Source organism: Amia ocellicauda, chromosome 7, assembly GCF_036373705.1.
Source record: "Amia ocellicauda isolate fAmiCal2 chromosome 7, fAmiCal2.hap1, whole genome shotgun sequence".
Classification (NCBI taxonomy): domain Eukaryota; kingdom Metazoa; phylum Chordata; class Actinopteri; order Amiiformes; family Amiidae; genus Amia; species Amia ocellicauda.
Genome location: NC_089856.1, coordinates 37128617 through 37146336, shown reverse-complemented (window position 1 = coordinate 37146336; position 17720 = coordinate 37128617). Strand labels below are relative to the sequence as shown.

The window sequence follows — 17720 nt, the reverse complement described above, 5'->3', positions numbered from 1 at the left end:
GGCTTGGGGAGAGGTGGATATCCAGCGCCACCGAAACCCCTACCGTCACTCGCTGGAGTGGAAGTTCACCCCCGCAGCGGACCTGGAAGTCGCGGCCAGATCGCGCCCACTGTCTCCAGTGTAGCGTTAAGGGGGGGTGTATTTTGATAGAGCATTCTAGCCCTTAGCTGGAGCTCTGATATAAAGAAGACTTCTCCCCCAAAGTTACCAGACTTCCTGAGCTCATCGGCCCATGAACTGTTCTATGTCAAATGATAGTTTAGGGAGTCGGCTCACCTAGAATGGGCCAAATGGCTTGGAATCCCCGCTGTAAAAACCCTTTGAAGCGGGCAAGAGCCGAAATCCTGAAACAGAGCTACGAACCCAGGCCAACCGGCATTTCTAAAAGATGGCATGGATTGGGATCAGGCATGAATCGAGCCTCCTCCAATAGGAGACTGGGGGTTGGCACAAATCCAACCTCGCAAACTCAAGCACCAATCATCTATCAGGCATATAAAGTAGCGCACAACACTTTTTCTTTCTCTCTCACCTGAACCAGTAACTCGCTGCCTCAACTCAACTTAGCTCTGTTGCCAGAACCGTAACCGGAATCCAACCAAGTCTTTGCCAGCAACAGAAGAGTTTAACTGGGAGAAGGAGATTGAGCCATAAATAATTCTTTATAGAACTTTTTTAAGTAAAGAACTTTAGAACCTGTGCCTGCCGCCTGTACCCATCTGATCAGTGGAGTGTATGCAGCTGGACAATTGACTGTAATACAGAAGTGTTCAGTCATTTAAATAGCTATTGAGTCTTAAGAAACTTGACCCTTGGAAACTAACAGGGCCCTGCTTTCCTCAAAGATTTTGTCTTCAAGTTACTATGGTGGAAAACCCTGCTTGCCAAGAAGACATCCTGTGCACACCCTTGGAGCCTTCAGACCAGTGGAAAATCTGTTTGGAAAAGACTCTACTTTTGTGAAAACCCAATTTCCAGGAGCATCGACTGAAGTGGAAGTTATTGGACAAAGCCAATCCGGACTGCCTTTGTTCCAAACCACATGGACCTCATGCCGTGTGCTTTTATTTGAGCCCGAAGACAGAGAGGCCTCTCTGCGACGAAGTTCAGATAAGTTTAACAGATTGAAGTTTATTATTAAATGTTATTCTGTGAGTCATAAACTTTAGAATGTGTAATATAATTTAGTATTTTCTTAAATATAAATGAGTGCTGCATTGAACTGTTTTGTTTGACAATTTTAGAAATAAAATCTGTCAACGCCGAGAAATATCTTCTCATTCCTGTTTAACTGTTTAGTCTGAAATTGACACACGTTAATAGACACTAGATTATAGGTGGACCTGCCTATTCTTAATCACTGAACAGTAATCAATTAGGGAAAATTGTGGTAACAAGAAATTATAGAATCTTTCTCGGCACCCAAACGTGAATGAGACTGATATATATAACTAGAAGTTATTTGGCATAAACACTAACCTGCATTAGTTATTTAATGTCCAACTAACAATACTAATGAGAGACTCACCTTCGTCTTACTAACCGGCATTGTAGTCAATGCGTTTGTAATTTTGTGTAACGTGTGTTATCATATGCGATTCCATGTTCTTTGATTTGGTCACGGAAGTGATTTGTATTTGATATGTTCTTGAGTGAATTTTTATTAGTTTTTCCCTTTTTGTATAACTAGTGTGGTGCTACATTTTATCTTTGTTTTTAATAAATTTGAGAATTTATATCTTTGGAATTGGTGTCTGTGTCCAATTATTGCAGAAATTGAGTTCTACAACATTCTAGGATTCTTGATAATGTGATACTTAAATTCACTTCTTTAACTGAAATTTCTAAGTGTACCTTACGCTACACCAGGCAGGCAAGGTGCATCGGCCGCAAGCGGCACAGTGGCAGGGTCATGAGCACATGCGAGTGAACAGGGAAATGTGCAGCGGGGCGCCGGTCACTGTTTGCACCAGGAGGCACACAACAACTGAAACGCCGCCGCGACAAGTGGAGCACCTAGCAGGCTCACTGCTGTAAGTACATCTCCACCCAGCAATGTTTATGTACACGGGGGCACTGTAACACCAACCAAATGCAACCTTGCTGTTGGCGGACTCAACACTGTGTATACCAAGCACCAGGTGCTGGATACAAGCACTGCGTAGGTCCGTAGGCTAAACCACAACGGGTGTACCGGGTTTTGCGGGGACACTGGGTGCGCGGAGTCCGGGGTCTGAGGGGGCCGAGGGTAGTAGACCACCAGCCGTAGCGGGATCTAAAACCGATGCCTACACACACACGGACCAGGAGAGCTAGCAGAGCTCGTTCTCAGCGAACTGAGAGAGCGAGATCTCCTACAGCCGCAGAAGTGGGCTGTAGTGCGGGCGCAAGCCGTCGGAGGAGCACCTCATGTGGGTGAGATCTCTTATGACACACAGAGGCTCAGGCTGGGCAGCCGGGCCTTGGATTTTACTGCTGCTGCTAGCACTCCTGCTGTGGAGGAAAAGGTCCTGTGGACAAAAAACCAACACAGCAAGCAGTCAAAATATACATAGCACTATATAAACACGACGTAAACATGAAGTATTTACAAGTTGCCACAGAGAGAGACAGGAGAGTACAGGTGAGAGGCAGCCATCTTGTTGTTTGACTAGTTTCAGACCAGTAGTCTGGTCATAGTGTGTTACCAATTGTTTTCTTGGTGACTATGGTCCCAGCTGCCTTGAGGTCATTAACAAGATCCTCCCGTGTAGTTCTGGGCCAATTCCTCACTGTTCTCATGATCATTGAAACTCCACGAGGTGAGATCTTGCATGGAGCCCCAGACCGAAGGAGACTGACAGTTATTTTGTGGTTCTTCCATTTGCGAATAATCGCACCAACTGTTGTCACCTTCTCACCAAGCTGCTTGGCGATGGTCTTGTAGCCCATTCCAGCCTTGTGTAGGTCTACAATCTTGTCCCTGACATTCTTGGACAGCTCTTTGGTCTTGGCCATGGTGGAGAGTTTGGAATCTGATTGATTGATTGCTTCTGTGGACAGGTGTCTTTTATACAGGTAACGAGCTGAGATTAGGAGTTGGTGCTCCTAATCTCAGCTCGTTACCTGTATAAAAGACACCTGGGAGCCAGAAATCTTGCTGATTGATAGGGGATCAAATACTTATTTCCCTCATTAACATGCAAATCAATTTATAACTTTTTTGAAATGTGTTTTTCTGGATTTTTTGGTTGTTATTCTGTCTCTCACTGTTAAAATACACCTACCATTAAAATTATAGACTGATCATTTCTTTGTCAGTGGGCAACCGTACAAAATCAGCAGGGGATCAAATACTTTTTTCCCTCACTGTAGGTAGACAAAAGCTACTTAAAGCAGCTGTTGAGAAAGAGCTGTGCTGTTTCTCACTGACAAAAGTTAGGCAATTGACTAGGCAGCAGGATCCAAGAGACATAAAAAACAAACAAAAAAACCCCTAACATTTAGAAGCATGTGGCCACTACAGTGTCAGGTTTGCAGAATGATTGCCTTCCTGGATGAACTCATCCAAGGCGGTTTCATTTGTGAATGTTGTCAACAGGTTGAAATCCTAGAGATTAAGGTTCGTGATCTTGAGGCTCAGCTTGTTGATCTGCGCTGTATGATATAGAAGAATTGGTCAATCAGCCCATGAGAGAGATGGTGTGCATGTCAAAACTTAGGAGAGTTGAGACCTTAGAGAAGGACAGTGTAGAGAACTGCTGGGTTACAGTAGGTCGTAACCGCAGAAAAGGGCGTGCACAACCCTTAAAGACACCCCAAGAGCTAGAATTGCTCAACAGGTTCCAACTGCTGGACACCGAGTTGGACAGTGACAGCTCAGAGGGTGATGGGGGGGCAGTTGAGCACCACAGCACCATGGTGCCCACTCCCCCCCAGAAGAGGGAGGTAGTTATAGTAGGAGACTCAATTCTTAGAGGTGTAGATCACACAGTGTGTTCTAGTGATAAGGAGACCCGCATGGTATCTTGCCTGCCTGGTGCTCAGGTTGCAGATCTCCCTAAACTAGTAGACGGGCTACTAGCCAAAGCCGGGGGGAATCCACTGGTCATGGTCCACATTGGAACCAATGACATAGGAAAAGGTAGGACAGAGGTTCTGCAAGACAAATTTAAAGAGTTTGGAACAAAAATAAAGAGCAGAACCTCCACGGTAGTTTTCAACATGGTTGAAATCTTGGTGTAGGGAAGAGGGGTTTAGGTTTATGGAGCATTGGTCTTTCTTCTGGGATAGATGGGACCTGTACAGACTGGATGGTCTACATCTAAACAGAAGGGGGGCTAATGCATTGGGAGAGCGTATGTGCAGTGAAATTGAGAATCATTTAAACTAGGAACCAGTGGGGCAGGGAGCTCTGACAATGTGAGATATTCCTCTAAAGAAAGAAAACCAAGGGAAACTGCTAGTAGGAAAGTCCTGAAATGTTTGTACCTCAATGCCAGGAGTATAAGGAACAAGATGTTAGACTTGGAAGCCACAGTGCTAGCATGTGACTATGATGTTGTAGGAGTGACAGAAACATGGCTTACAGAAAATGATGGGGATGAATACAAGTTGGAAGGATACACACAGTTTAGGAGAGATAGGCAAAATTGAAGAGGGGGTGGGGTAGCATTACATGTGAAAAATGACTTTGAGGCAGAAGAACTCATATTAGATCCCAGGAACGGAACAGAATCTTTGTCGGTGAAACTTTTGAACAAGAGATCTGGAGGATTAGTGGTAGGAGTGTGTTACAGGCCACCAAACTCAGATATTCAGAAAGATGCTGCATTGTACAGTGTAATCAGGACTGCATGTAGCAAGGATGTGGCTGTTGTAATGGGGGATTTCAATTTCCCAAACTTAGATTGGGAAAGCCCAGTGGGGACTACAGAAGCAGAAATAGAAATGGTTGAGATGGTAAATGACTGCTTTCTATCTCAATTTGTCAGGGAACCAACCAGAGAGAGTCCATGCATTGACTTGATCTTTTCAAATGACCAAGATAGAGTCAGGGGGACAGTAGTTAGAGAACCAATGGCAAATTGTGATCACAATATGGTTAGCTTTGAGGCATTCTTTCAAAAAACAAGGTCCAAGTCTAAAACAATGGTCTACAATTTTAGAAAAGCAAACCTTGAAGGTATGAGACGGCACTTAGAAGAGGTAGACTAGAGCACACTGGATACAGAGTCAGTTGAAAATGGATGGTTACATTTTAAGAATATACTACTTGAGGCTCAGGAGCAATTTGTACCAAAACTTAGCAAATTGAGGACCAAGAAACACTGGCCAAAATGGTTTAATAGAGGTATGCAAAAAAATATAAAGAGAAAGAAAATGTTGTATAGAGCATACAAAAGGGATGGAGATGAAACAAAATACATAGAATATGTTCAGCTGCAAAGAGATCTTAAGAAAGGGATCAGGAAAGCAAAGAGGGAAATAAAAAGAAACATAGCTCTTGGAGCTAAAATCAATGCAAAGAGCTTTTTTCAATATTACAACAGCAAGCGGTCAATAAAGGGGGAAGTGAAACAGATTAAGGGCAAAAAGGGAGGTATCTTGGAAAACAAACAAGATGTAGCAAATGTTCTAAATGAGTATTTCACAGAGGTTTTTACAAAAGAAAAAACAGATGACATGCCACAGGTTAACAATCAGTCCAGTCAAACCCTAAGAGAGATCAGGATAAATGAGGAGGAGGTACTAAAGGGACTAGCAGAATTAAAAACCAACAAATCACCTGGGCCAGATGGGATATTTCCAACAGTACTTAAAGAAATTAGGGAAATTATTTATAGGCCGCTAACTCAAATATTCCAAATGACACTTAGAACACGGGATGTGCCAACTGACTGGAAGACAGCAAATGTCATACCAATCCACAAGAAAGGGGACAAAACTGAGCCAGGAAATTACAGACCAATCAGTCTCACCTGCATTACTTGTAAAATGTGGGTTTAGACGAGGCAGATCATGTCATACTAATTTATTAGAATTTTTTGAACATGCAACTGCAGCTGTAGATCATGTGAAAGCATATATGATATGATATACTTTGATTTCCAAAAAGCTTTTGATAAGGTTCCACACCAAAGACTTATCCTCAAATTGGAAGCTGTAGGCATTCAGGGTAATGTAAGTAGATGGATTATGAACTGGTTGATGTATAGGAAACGGAGGGTGTCGATTAGAGGAGTTGCTTCTAACTGGAGTGAGGTTGTTAGTGGAGGTCCACAGGGATCAGTACTAGGGCCTTTGCTTTTTCTAATCTATATTAATGATCTGGACTCTGGGATAGTTAGCAAACTGGTCAAATTTGCAGATGATACTAAAATAGGTGGCTCAGCAGATACAATCTCGGCAGCACAGGCTATTCAAAGGGATTTAGATAATATTCAGTTGTGGGCCGACACCTGGCAAATGAAATTCAATGTGGACAAGTGCAAGGTAATACATGCAGGTAACAAAAATGTCCACTATAATTACACTATGGGAGTTACACATCTAGATGAAGTAACACATGAGAAAGACCTAAGAGTCTATGTGGACTCCTCACTTTCTCCATCCAAACAATGTGGGGAAGCAATAAAAAAGGCAAACAGAATGCTAGGGTATATTGTCAAAAGTGTAGAATTTAAAACAAGGGAAGTAATGTTAAGATTGTACAATGCGCTAGTTAGACCTCATCTGGAATACTGTGTACAGTTCTGGGCTCCACACTTCAAGAAGGATATCACTGCTCTAGAGGCAGTTCAGAGGAGAGCAACCAGACTTATTCCAGGTCTGAAGGGAATGTCCTACTCGGAGAGACTGAGGGAACTGAACCTTTTCACCCTGGAACAGAGGAGACTACGTGGGGACTTGATCCAAGTATTCAAAATCATGAAAGGCATCGACCACATCAAACCAGAGGAGCTTTTCCAGATCAGCAGGGACACAAATGGAAATTGGGCTTCAATGCATTCAAAACGGAAAACAGGAGACACTTCTTTACACAGAGAGTAGTCACAATCTGGAACAAACTCCCCAGCGATGTGGTAGGTGCTGAAAGTTTGGGAACATTTAAAAATAGACTGGATAGGATCCTTGGATCACTTGGATATTAATGGACACCAAACGAGCATGATGGGTCGAATGGCCTCCTCTCATTTGTAAACTTTCTTATGACTATTTTTTTTTTTTTTAAAGGCTCTCCTTTTGAACGAAACTGAAACCGAACGTGCAGCCGGACCTCCAGTGCGCGGATGGGACAGAATCAGGATTAGCTATCAACAATAACTAAACACACACAAGAGAGATGATGTGTAGCGAAAACGGTGATGAACATCACTATGAAGTGATAATCTGGGGCTACATACAGGAAGTCATTTGAAGATCTCTAAATGATTTGCAGATATCTCTAATTGATTTAGAGATGTCTCTAAATGATACTTTGGCTTGCCATATGCGACCATGCCACCTCTTTTTAAACACGAGACACTATCTTTCTCTCCCCTAGCAGGCTCAACCAGACCCCAGAACACCACCACACAGAAGGTGAGTTTTGCAGTAAATTATTTTATAGCGGTGGACAGGGCATGAAGACTGTACCAGCACAAGGGAAACCATACCAAAAATGGAAAATAGGAAATACTAAATATATAAAACCTATTTCTAAAATGACTTTAAAGGGGCAATAATACTAGTAAAACCCTACCTAAGGAAAAAAAAATAGAATAACCCAATTCCCCTAATCTAAAATAGTCAAAAATAGCAAAATAGCAGCAAAGTGTAACAATATCCCTCTAACACATTCCCTCCCTTCTCAAAGGAGGTTAAACTGTCTCTTTTAGCACGATGCCAGGACCCCGTTGGCCAACTAGGACCCCAACAAGCTGCAGGTAAGAAATAACCATTAGTTTAAATTCCCAAATTGAACAATTCCCAAAGAACTAATCACTAGCTCTTCTTTCTTTGTTCAGATGTCACTATTTGGGAAGAAAGCAGGTGGCTACAGAGACCCAGCACAAGGTAACCCCAGGAAAGATTTGGAAATGTCACGTAAAAATTCACTGTCTCAATAAATCAATTTCTTCTATTGCCATATATGCTCTCTTTACTTCAATACTCCCCAGAAACAAAGAATGGGATACTTAGCGCCTTGCAGTCTCTCCATTGACTCCAGTGGTTAAGTGTCCTTTTATTTATGTTCATCCATGTTCTAATGGGCTTCCTCTTTGCAGTTGTTTATAATCCTTCTTCGGGAGTTCTTTGCCATTCTCACTGTCTCCTACTGTCTCTCATCGCCCGCTTTCCCTCCAGCCCAATGCTTCAGTTTAGTACCCAAGCTGCACTCCATGCATGCTGTTTCTCAGTCAGTTGCTCCTCTTGAATAATCAAAACTTCAGTCTTTATAGGCAGTTAGGGAAACAGGGACACAGGTGAAAAAAATCAAGTATTTCAGTCCAGATAAGTCCATGTGGGAATGTTGATCATGTGGTGGTATGCAACAGACAAAGAAGCAATAACCCAATCACCCAATTAAAATAAATATGCTAAAAAACACACAAAATAAACATAAGAGAAGCAACACTTCATTATAAATAAACAACCAGTGAATCAAAGTGCACAAAATACAAAAGAAGAATAATAGTGAAGAAAAAACTAAATTAGATAATTAACTAATTAAGTCCACCACGCCCCACCAGTGACATTAACTTACTGGTATGACTTGGGGAAATATCATGCCTACATAGAGAAGAATAGGGAAGAGGATAGCCTTTATGACCAGCACCTTACCAGTCATCGTCAAGGTCCTTGTGTTCCAGACGTGGATCTTCTTTCGTACTTTAGTGCCTGTGTTGGTTCCGTCGATCCTGATCCCCAGAACCTTGATAGCCGGCTTTAATGGGGATGTGAAAGTAGGCATCTGTCGGAGGGCTAGAATAGGAATTATGGGGAATAGAATCCCTTGTGCTGCCCCGGAAGGGGCACTTTGCAGATTGGTCTCTTCTCCAGGAGAGCGGCGATTTCATCATGAAGTGCTGGTCCCTCACTTGCGTCAACAACACATCTCGGAAGGCTGGTAGGCATGTCTGAAACTGCAGAGAGTAGCCAACTGATATAATTTGGAGTTGCCAATTGTAGAGTTGCCGGGGGCCAGAGGCTGCTGGAACGCCTCAGAGCCACGGCTCAGAGGTGGGAGGAGGCAGGGTCAGACCAAGCCTCCTCCAACTGCGAGCTGCCATGGGCTGCTGGGGGCCAGGGGTGTGTGCCTGGGGGGGGTGCCTGCCTGCCGGAAAGGTACTGATGGACGATGGCAGGAGGGCGGGGCCGTTACCTGGGGTGTGGCCTTGGAGCCAAGATCGGGGGGCCTACCCTTTATCAAGCTCCTTCAGGCTGCCTAATGTGCCTGTGGTACAACGGGGTAAACACGGGTCATCTGCAGGGATAGCTCTCTCTTCTGGAGGGTGCGCTTCAGCCAAAGTGAAGCCCAGCAAAATGGGGGCATAAATAAGATGGGTCCTGTCCGTCTCAGGGACACACAGAGCTGGTGGACGGTTAAAGGACCGGAGTCGAGCCGCTTAGGCTCCTGCCTTGTAAGCCCCCCGGAGCAGGGTCTCTGTTACACGACACTACCTGTTTGGGCAGGCCAGGTCATGAGGCTCTGCAGACAGCGGAGGTAAGGAGACTAGCGTGGCGATGGTGGAGTTGACCCTCGGGAAGTCCACCATGCCCGCTTCAGCTGCACCATGGGTCCTGGCATAAGCCTCCCCTGACCAAGCCTGGGCAGGAGCTGTTTCTGGATGGTCCCAGGTCACTCTCAACTCGTTGAGGAGGTCCAGGAGCAGCGGGAGGGCCCATGTGGGCCTCTTTGAGCGGTGATCTCTCTCAAGCTTCTTCTCCATCTTCTCCTCCTGAGCATGGCGCATATGGCTTTTCCCCTCTGATCCAGACAGCAGGGTGTCATCAGCATCAGCTCCAAAACCACCTCTGGGTGTGAGCATCATGGGGTGGCAAATGCAATGCATGTTGTAGTTACGCTCCTAGCAGTGGTTGTGCTGGTTTAGTGGCTCCAGTCTTCATCCTGCTCCAGCAATGCTTCCTTCGGCTTTGGTGCTTCCCGCTCTTTCAACAGTACTTGCTGTTCTGACTGGGGTATTTTCAGTTTTGGCTGGGACACTTCTCCCTCTAGCCCCAGCAGCATCTGTTCTGGCTGTGATGGTTCCGGGCCATTTGGGGCTGCTCATCCTCCTGGGTTATCTGGTGTAAGGCGTCTGTGGACTGATCTGTGAACACCCTACTGCCCACCTGCATTTACACATTCATGCACTTCAGCTCTGCCAGGTGCAGATGGTTTTCTATCATGCAGTGGCGCAGTATGTCTTTCAATGTAATGCTGTCCATGGTCTATCTTTCTCTTGAACTCAAATATACATACGGGTGACAACTTAATGGAAAAACCTGAATAAATTAGTGAAGGAACATAAAGAATGCAGATGTCTCCAAAGAGGTGTACTGCATGATACAATTAAGCAATTAACATCCTATCATGCTCTGTGGCATGTATAAAAATGCTGAGCAGGCCCAGTTGACCTTGATTTTGGATCATGATGGCAAGAGGAAAGGATCTAAGTGACTTTGAAAGAGGGGTCATTATTAGGGCACAAATGGCAGGAGCTTCAGTCAGAAAGACTGCTCAACTGGCTAGTGTTCTTGACAAGTGGGCGAGTGCATGTGTGGTGACACCAAAAGAACTGTACAGGATTGATGCTTGACCCCTACAGTGAGGGGGTCCGGAGGCTCTGTTATGCCATGGGGGGCATTTTCCTGGCATGGTTTGGGTCCACTTTTCACCTTAGAGGGAAGGGTCTCTGCAAATCATTACAAAGTTATTCTGAATGATCGCCTTTATCTTCTGGTGAAACATTTATATCCTGATGGGAGTGGTCTCTTCCAAGATGACAATGCCACCATCCACAGGGCAGGAGGGGTCACTGAATGGTTTGATGAGTATGACAATTATATGAATCATATGCTATGGCCTTTGCAGTCACCAGATCTCAATCTCCCAATTGAACACCTATGGGAGATTTTGGACCACCATGTTAGACAGCGCTCTCCACCACCATCATCAAAACACCAAATGAGGGAATATCTTTTGGAAGAATGGCATTACATCCCTCCAGTAGAGTTTCAGAGACTCGTAAAATGTATGCCAAGGTGGATTGAGGCTCTTCTGGTGGCTCTTGGTGGCCCAGCACCGTACTGAGATGCTTTATGTTGGTTTTTGCTTTATTTCGTCACCCGTCTGTATATATATATATATATATATTTAATCTACTAAGTATTACAAATACATTATTATTTTTCATAGGAGATGCTCTTATCCAGGGCGACTTACAAATATATCACATTGTTTTTAAATACAATAATTACTTATTATACATTTTAATGTTATTTGAGCAATCTAGGTTAAGAAAAAGGGTACAACTGCAGTGTCCCCTACCTGGAATAAAACCCACAACTCCCTGCTTGGGAGTCCAGAACCATAATCACTACACCACACTGCTGGTCAGATAAAAATAGTGTTGCTGATGAATGGATAAAGATAACCACTAGATGTCAAAGAGTTACTGTTTTAAGACAAACATGTTTTATAAACAAATAGTAAAAAGCTAAAAACAAAACGTGCATATGAACCTTTTACATATAGCACACACATTATATACACTCACCTAAAGGATTATTAGGAACACCATACTAATACTGTGTTTGACCCCCTTTCACCTTCAGAACTGCCTTAATTATATGTGGCATTGATTCAACAAGGTGCTGAAAGCATTCTTTAGAAATGTTGGCCCATATTGATAGGATAGCATCTTGCAGTTGATGGAGATTTGTGGGATGCACATCCAGGGCACGAAGCTCCCGTTCCACCACACCCCAAAGATGCTCTATTGGGTTGAGATCTGGTGACTGTGGGGGCCAGTTTAGTACAGTGAACTCATTGTCATGTTCAAGAAACCAATTTGAAATGATTGGACCTTTGTGACATGGTGCATTACCCTGCTGGAAGTAGCCATCAGAGGATGGGTACATGGTGGTCATAAAGGGATGGACATGGTCAGAAACAATGCTCAGGTAGGCCGTGGCATTTAAACGATGCCCAATTGGCACTAAGGGGCCTAAAGTGTGCCAAGAAAACATCCCCCACACCATTACACCACCACCACCAGCCTGCACAGTGGTAACAAGGCATGATGGATCCATGTTCTCATTCTGTTTACGCCAAATTCTGACTCTACCATCTGAATGTCTCAACAGAAATCGAGACTCATCAGACCAGGCAACATTTTTCCAGTCTTCAACTGTCCAATTTTGGTGAGCTTGTGCAAATTGTAGCCTCTTTTTCCTATTTGTAGTGGAGATGAGTGGTACCCGGTGGGGTCTTCTGCTGTTGTAGCCCATCCGCCTCAAGGTTGTACGTGTTGTGGCTTCACAAATGCTTTGCTGCATACCTCGGTTGTAACGAGTGGTTATTTCAGTCAAAGTTGCTCTTCTATCAGCTTGAATCAGTCGGCCCATTCTCCTCTGACCTCTAGCATCAACAAGGCATTTTCGCCCACAGGACTGCCGCATACTGGATGTTTTTCCCTTTTCACACCATTCTTTGTAAACCCTAGAAATGGTTGTGCGTGAAAATCCCAGTAACTGAGCAGATTGTGAAATACTCAGACCGGCCCGTCTGGCACCAACAACCATGCCACGCTCAAAATTGCTTAAATCACCTTTCTTTCCCATTCAGACATTCAGTTTGGAGTTCAGGAGATTGTCTTGACCAGGACCACACCCCTAAATGCATTGAAGCAACTGCCATGTGATTGGTTGGTTAGATAATTGCATTAATGAGAAACTTAACAGGTGTTCCTAATAATCCTTTAGGTGAGTGTATATATATATATATATATATATATATATACTGAAAATGTGTGTGTTTGTGTAAAAAGAAATCTCAAGCAATAAAAGTTATCCTACACCATTTATGAATAACGAAAACTGAATACCAGCAGACAATTAATAATAACATGCATTTCAAAAACAAATGTACAAAGAGTACATCTGTAAATTTTCCATATGTGAGATAGTGTTCTACATGTTTTTTGGATTATTAATGTAAAAAAACAACAAATGTGTTCTCTACATGGTTTAGCTTTGGGATGTCACATAGCATCATATTGGCAATATTAGCAGAGGTCTCTCTGAGGGATAAGATACTGTCTATATAATAGCAATATCTTACAATAGAACAGGTAGGGTTATGTATTCAGCAGCTATGAAAGTCATTCTGTGTCTTTCTTTATTACTGGGTTCAAATTATTTTGTTCTTTCTTCTGATTTGCCAATTTGTAAACTGCAAGGAAACTTTGAGTTGAATGGGTTGTACAAAAACGGTGACATTGTTTTTGGGGGATTATTTGAAGCACATTTAAAAACAGTACATCCTGAACTGACCTTCACTTCAAAACCAGAGCAGCTCAGATGTGAGAGGTGAGTGTAAACACTGAATACTATGGAGTGCTACAAAACTACTTTACTTTCAAACCAGAGGCAAGGTTTGAGAAAAACTGAATTAATAAGAGATTACATTAAAAAGTATTTTTTTGTCAGATATTGTTCAACATTATTCAAAGTATTATGATTATTTAAATGTCCTCTAGTTTTTTAATGCTTCTTCTATCATCTCCCAGTTTTGATTTTCCAGCCTTCCAGGCAGCACAGACTATGGCTTTTGCTATCGAGGAAATAAACAGAGACCCTGCCCTTCTCCCTAACATCACTCTGGGCTACAGGTTGTATGACAACTGTGTCAACCTGGCAGGAGCGTTTCGGGCAGCCACAGCCCTGATAAATGGAGTGGGTGACACTTTCACTGACTACAGCTGTACAGGGACACCCCCAGTCTTAGGCATTGTTGGGGATCCTGGGTCAACTAATTCCATTTCCATATCCAGAATGCTGGGCCTTTTCAAAGTTCCCTTGGTAATGTAAAATGCATATGAGGCTAGTAATTTACAGATTAAAGAATAATTCAATTAAAAGTGAAATGTATCAATGAAAAAATTATCTAAAACTATCAAAATAAATTATATATACATATATTATTAGTTAAAATTAATTATTCTTCACTTTGCTTTATATATATGTGTATACATTTTTTACATATATAAATCTAAATCTATATATAGAAAGTATCATTATTAATATGGTTAGTATTCTTATTATTATAAGTATGATTATGATAAACACTTGCATTAATATATTTATTTTTACAAAAATTGTACATAATTAAAATACTCTTTTTTGGGGGTTTGTGTATCTTTCCAGGTCAGCTATTTTGCCACGTGCTCATGTTTAAGCAACAGAAAAGAGTTCCCTTCGTTTTTCAGGACTATCCCAAGCGATGCTTTCCAAGTCAAAGCCATAATTCAAATAATCAAGCACTATGGATGGACCTGGGTGGGGGCCATAGCAAGCAGTGATGACTATGGTCAGTATGCTGTCAAGACTTTTATCGAACAAGCAAATAGCTTTGGCTGCATTGCTTTCTCAGAAACTCTCCCCAGTGTCAGCACAAAGACTGAAATACTTAAAATTGTAAAAACTATTAAGCAGTCAACAGCAAGAGTTATTGTTGTTTTCTCCTCTGGAGCATATTTTATTCCATTAGCTAGAGAAATTGTTTACCAAGACATCCGAGACAGACAGTGGATTGCCACTGAAGCCTGGACTACCCTTACTGTAATACTCAATGAGGAAACGTTCAGCTCATTCGGTGGCACAATAGGAATCGCCATTCACAGTGGAGAAATCCCAGGGCTAAAAGAGTTTCTCCTCCAGGTTCGACCTGTCTTTGACAGCAACAACAATTTAATCAACCAGTTCTGGGAAGAAATGTTCAATTGCAAATTCCAGTTGAAAACAATTCGTTTAAATTCGTCAGAACTGGAAAAGGGCAAAATATGTACAGGATCAGAGGATATCAAGAGTACACAGACTGCTTATACTGCCATATCAAATTTGAGAGAATCTTACAATACTTATAAAGCAGTGTATGCCTTGGCACATTCCCTTCATAATCTGATGTCCTGTGAACCAGGAAAAGGTCCCTTTGAATATAACTCTTGTGCCAACATCACAAGTGTGCAGCCCTGGCAGGTAAGAATTTGCATTTTTATATTATACATTTAAGTGTCAATGAATATTGTTATGTTATTGAAATCTGGAAAAAAAAAAATATATATATATATATAAATTTTGAATGCATCAGTTATATGTATGAAATGAAGTGATAGTGAGAGCATCACAATCTAACGCCTTTTGACTTAGGTAACAGTACCTGGTAAAGAATGCATGGATCTTGTGATATTAAGAAATAATTGTCCTATAAATGCAAATATTTTCAATTGAAAAGATAGATCATTCAAGCATTACTGTATGATTATTTTGAAAACAGCTCATATTAATAAACTCACATCCATGTCATAATGAAATGTCATTTATTTTGCTTCACTAATCTCAAAGCTTCTCCACTACATGAAGACAGTGAATTTCAGTACTCAGTATGGAGACAGGGTGTCCTTTGATGAGAATGGGGACACTCCAGCAATCTATGATGTGATGAACTGGCAGAGGGGCAACGATGGCTCTATGAAAATAGAAAAAAATGGTCTGTTTGATGAGTCGGCTCCTGCTGGACAAGAACTTACACTCCAAGAGGACAAGATCTTTTGGAATTTTGATTCTAACAGTGTATGTCCTGTATTTTCTGTTAAATTATGAATATGTGAAATGCAGTGAAATGAAATGTATATGACCAGTTTTAATGTATCCTAAATTAATTCTACAACTGTATCTCTTGTTTATAATTAAAATGCATTGAAATTTATCAAAATGAAATAAATCTGACTATAAAGGAATAATTTTATAAAAACACAAGCAGATTTTACTACAGAAAGACCTACACATATACAAAATATATGAATAAAAGCTTATGCATGCCCAAATTGAGGTAATATAAGTGTTAGAGAATAATTGTAGCATGATGTGAACATTTTTTATTGTCGTGTTCCAGCCACCCAGGTCTGTGTGCAGTGAAAGCTGTCTGCCTGGGACCAGAAAGGCAGCCAGGAAAGGGGAGCCACTCTGCTGTTTCGACTGTATACCTTGTGCAGAGGGAGAAATCAGCAACCACACTGGTAGGCAGAGTTTTTGTACTGACATTTGACATACTGACTGATTTTTCCTGCAATGTCATCATTTCAAAATAACCTTTCATGAAAAACTGTGCTGAACTATTAGATTTTCAGGGTTAACCTTTTTGAATATACTATACATAAAAGTGATATTCTGCATCTCCTTCTCATTTTCTTCTCTCAGATTCAATTGAGTGTGTAAAATGTCCACCAGATTTCTGGTCCAACCCGAGAAGAGACCAGTGTGTGCTGAAGGACATTGAGTTTCTCTCCTATGAGGAGCCTCTGGGAATTTCCCTGACAACAGTCGCTCTGTTCGGGTCATGTGTTTCAGCTGGAGTTTTAGCTGTGTTCATTTACTACAGGAACACCCCAGTTGTGAAAGCCAATAACTCAGAACTGAGCTTCCTCCTGCTGCTTTCATTGATTCTCTGCTTTCTTTGCTCGTTGCTCTTTATTGGTCAGCCACTGCACTTGACTTGTATGCTGAGACATGTTGTGTTTGGGATCAGCTTTGTTTTGTGTATTTCTTGTATTCTCGTCAAAACTATTGTTGTCATAATGGCATTTAAAGCCACACTTCCTGATAACAATGTCATGAAATGGTTTGGAGCTGCCCAACAGAGAGGCACTGTCTTTGTATTTACAGTAATCCAAGCTGTGATTTGTATCATATGGCTGACCACAGCATCCCCTGTGCCTTTCAAAAACACCAAGTATCAAAACTCAAAAATCATTTTTGAGTGTAACGTTGGATCCATCACTGGATTTAGCTGCTTACTTGGGTACATAGGCTTGCTAGCCAGTGTGTGCTTTCTGCTGGCTTTCCTGGCCAGAAATTTGCCAGATAACTTTAATGAAGCCAAGTTCATTACTTTCAGCATGCTCATCTTCTGTGCAGTTTGGATTGCTTTTATTCCAGCATATGTCAGCTCTCCGGGGAAATACTCAGACGCTGTTGAGATATTTGCCATCTTGGCTTCAAGCTTCGGTCTCCTCATTGCGATCTTTGCTCCAAAATGTTACATTATTCTGCTTCATCCAGAGAAGAACTCCAAGAAAGCCCTTATGGGAAGAACAGCTCCAAAGAAGTAACTTATACATTCAGTTTGCATACTGTTGTTTTTGTTACATTTTCTATAACATATTTTTTTTCCCCCATGCACTGTTTGCAGGAAAAAGGTTAATTTAATAGCTATTAAGATGTAGAATTATGATCTAATGCAGAGGACTGCTATAACAGTCATAATATAATTTACACAAAGTAATTTTGAAATTCTTGGACATATCTAATGTGTCACAAGTTCATTTTGTGCAGGGTACTTTTTATTATTTATGTTCTCTGATACTGCAGTGAAACTTAAATCAAGTTTTCAGCTATTTGAGAACTTTCCAAAGAATCAAAGAACGTGGAGGTGAGCATTGTGTGTTTGATGGGTGAAATTGTGTGATCTTGAA

General features: G+C 41.8%; 1 protein-coding gene across 1 annotated transcript; it reads left to right on the top strand.

The window, feature by feature from the left end:
- The first annotated feature begins 13342 nt into the window (after window positions 1-13342).
- Window positions 13343-17357, top strand: LOC136754111 (extracellular calcium-sensing receptor-like). The gene is made up of 6 exons (XM_066710442.1): window positions 13343-13557; window positions 13758-14049; window positions 14395-15225; window positions 15592-15819; window positions 16142-16265; window positions 16447-17357. Exons 1-6 carry the CDS (start codon window positions 13343-13345, stop codon window positions 17355-17357), a joined length of 2601 nt encoding a protein of 866 aa, XP_066566539.1.
- Window positions 17358-17720: the final 363 nt, after the last annotated feature.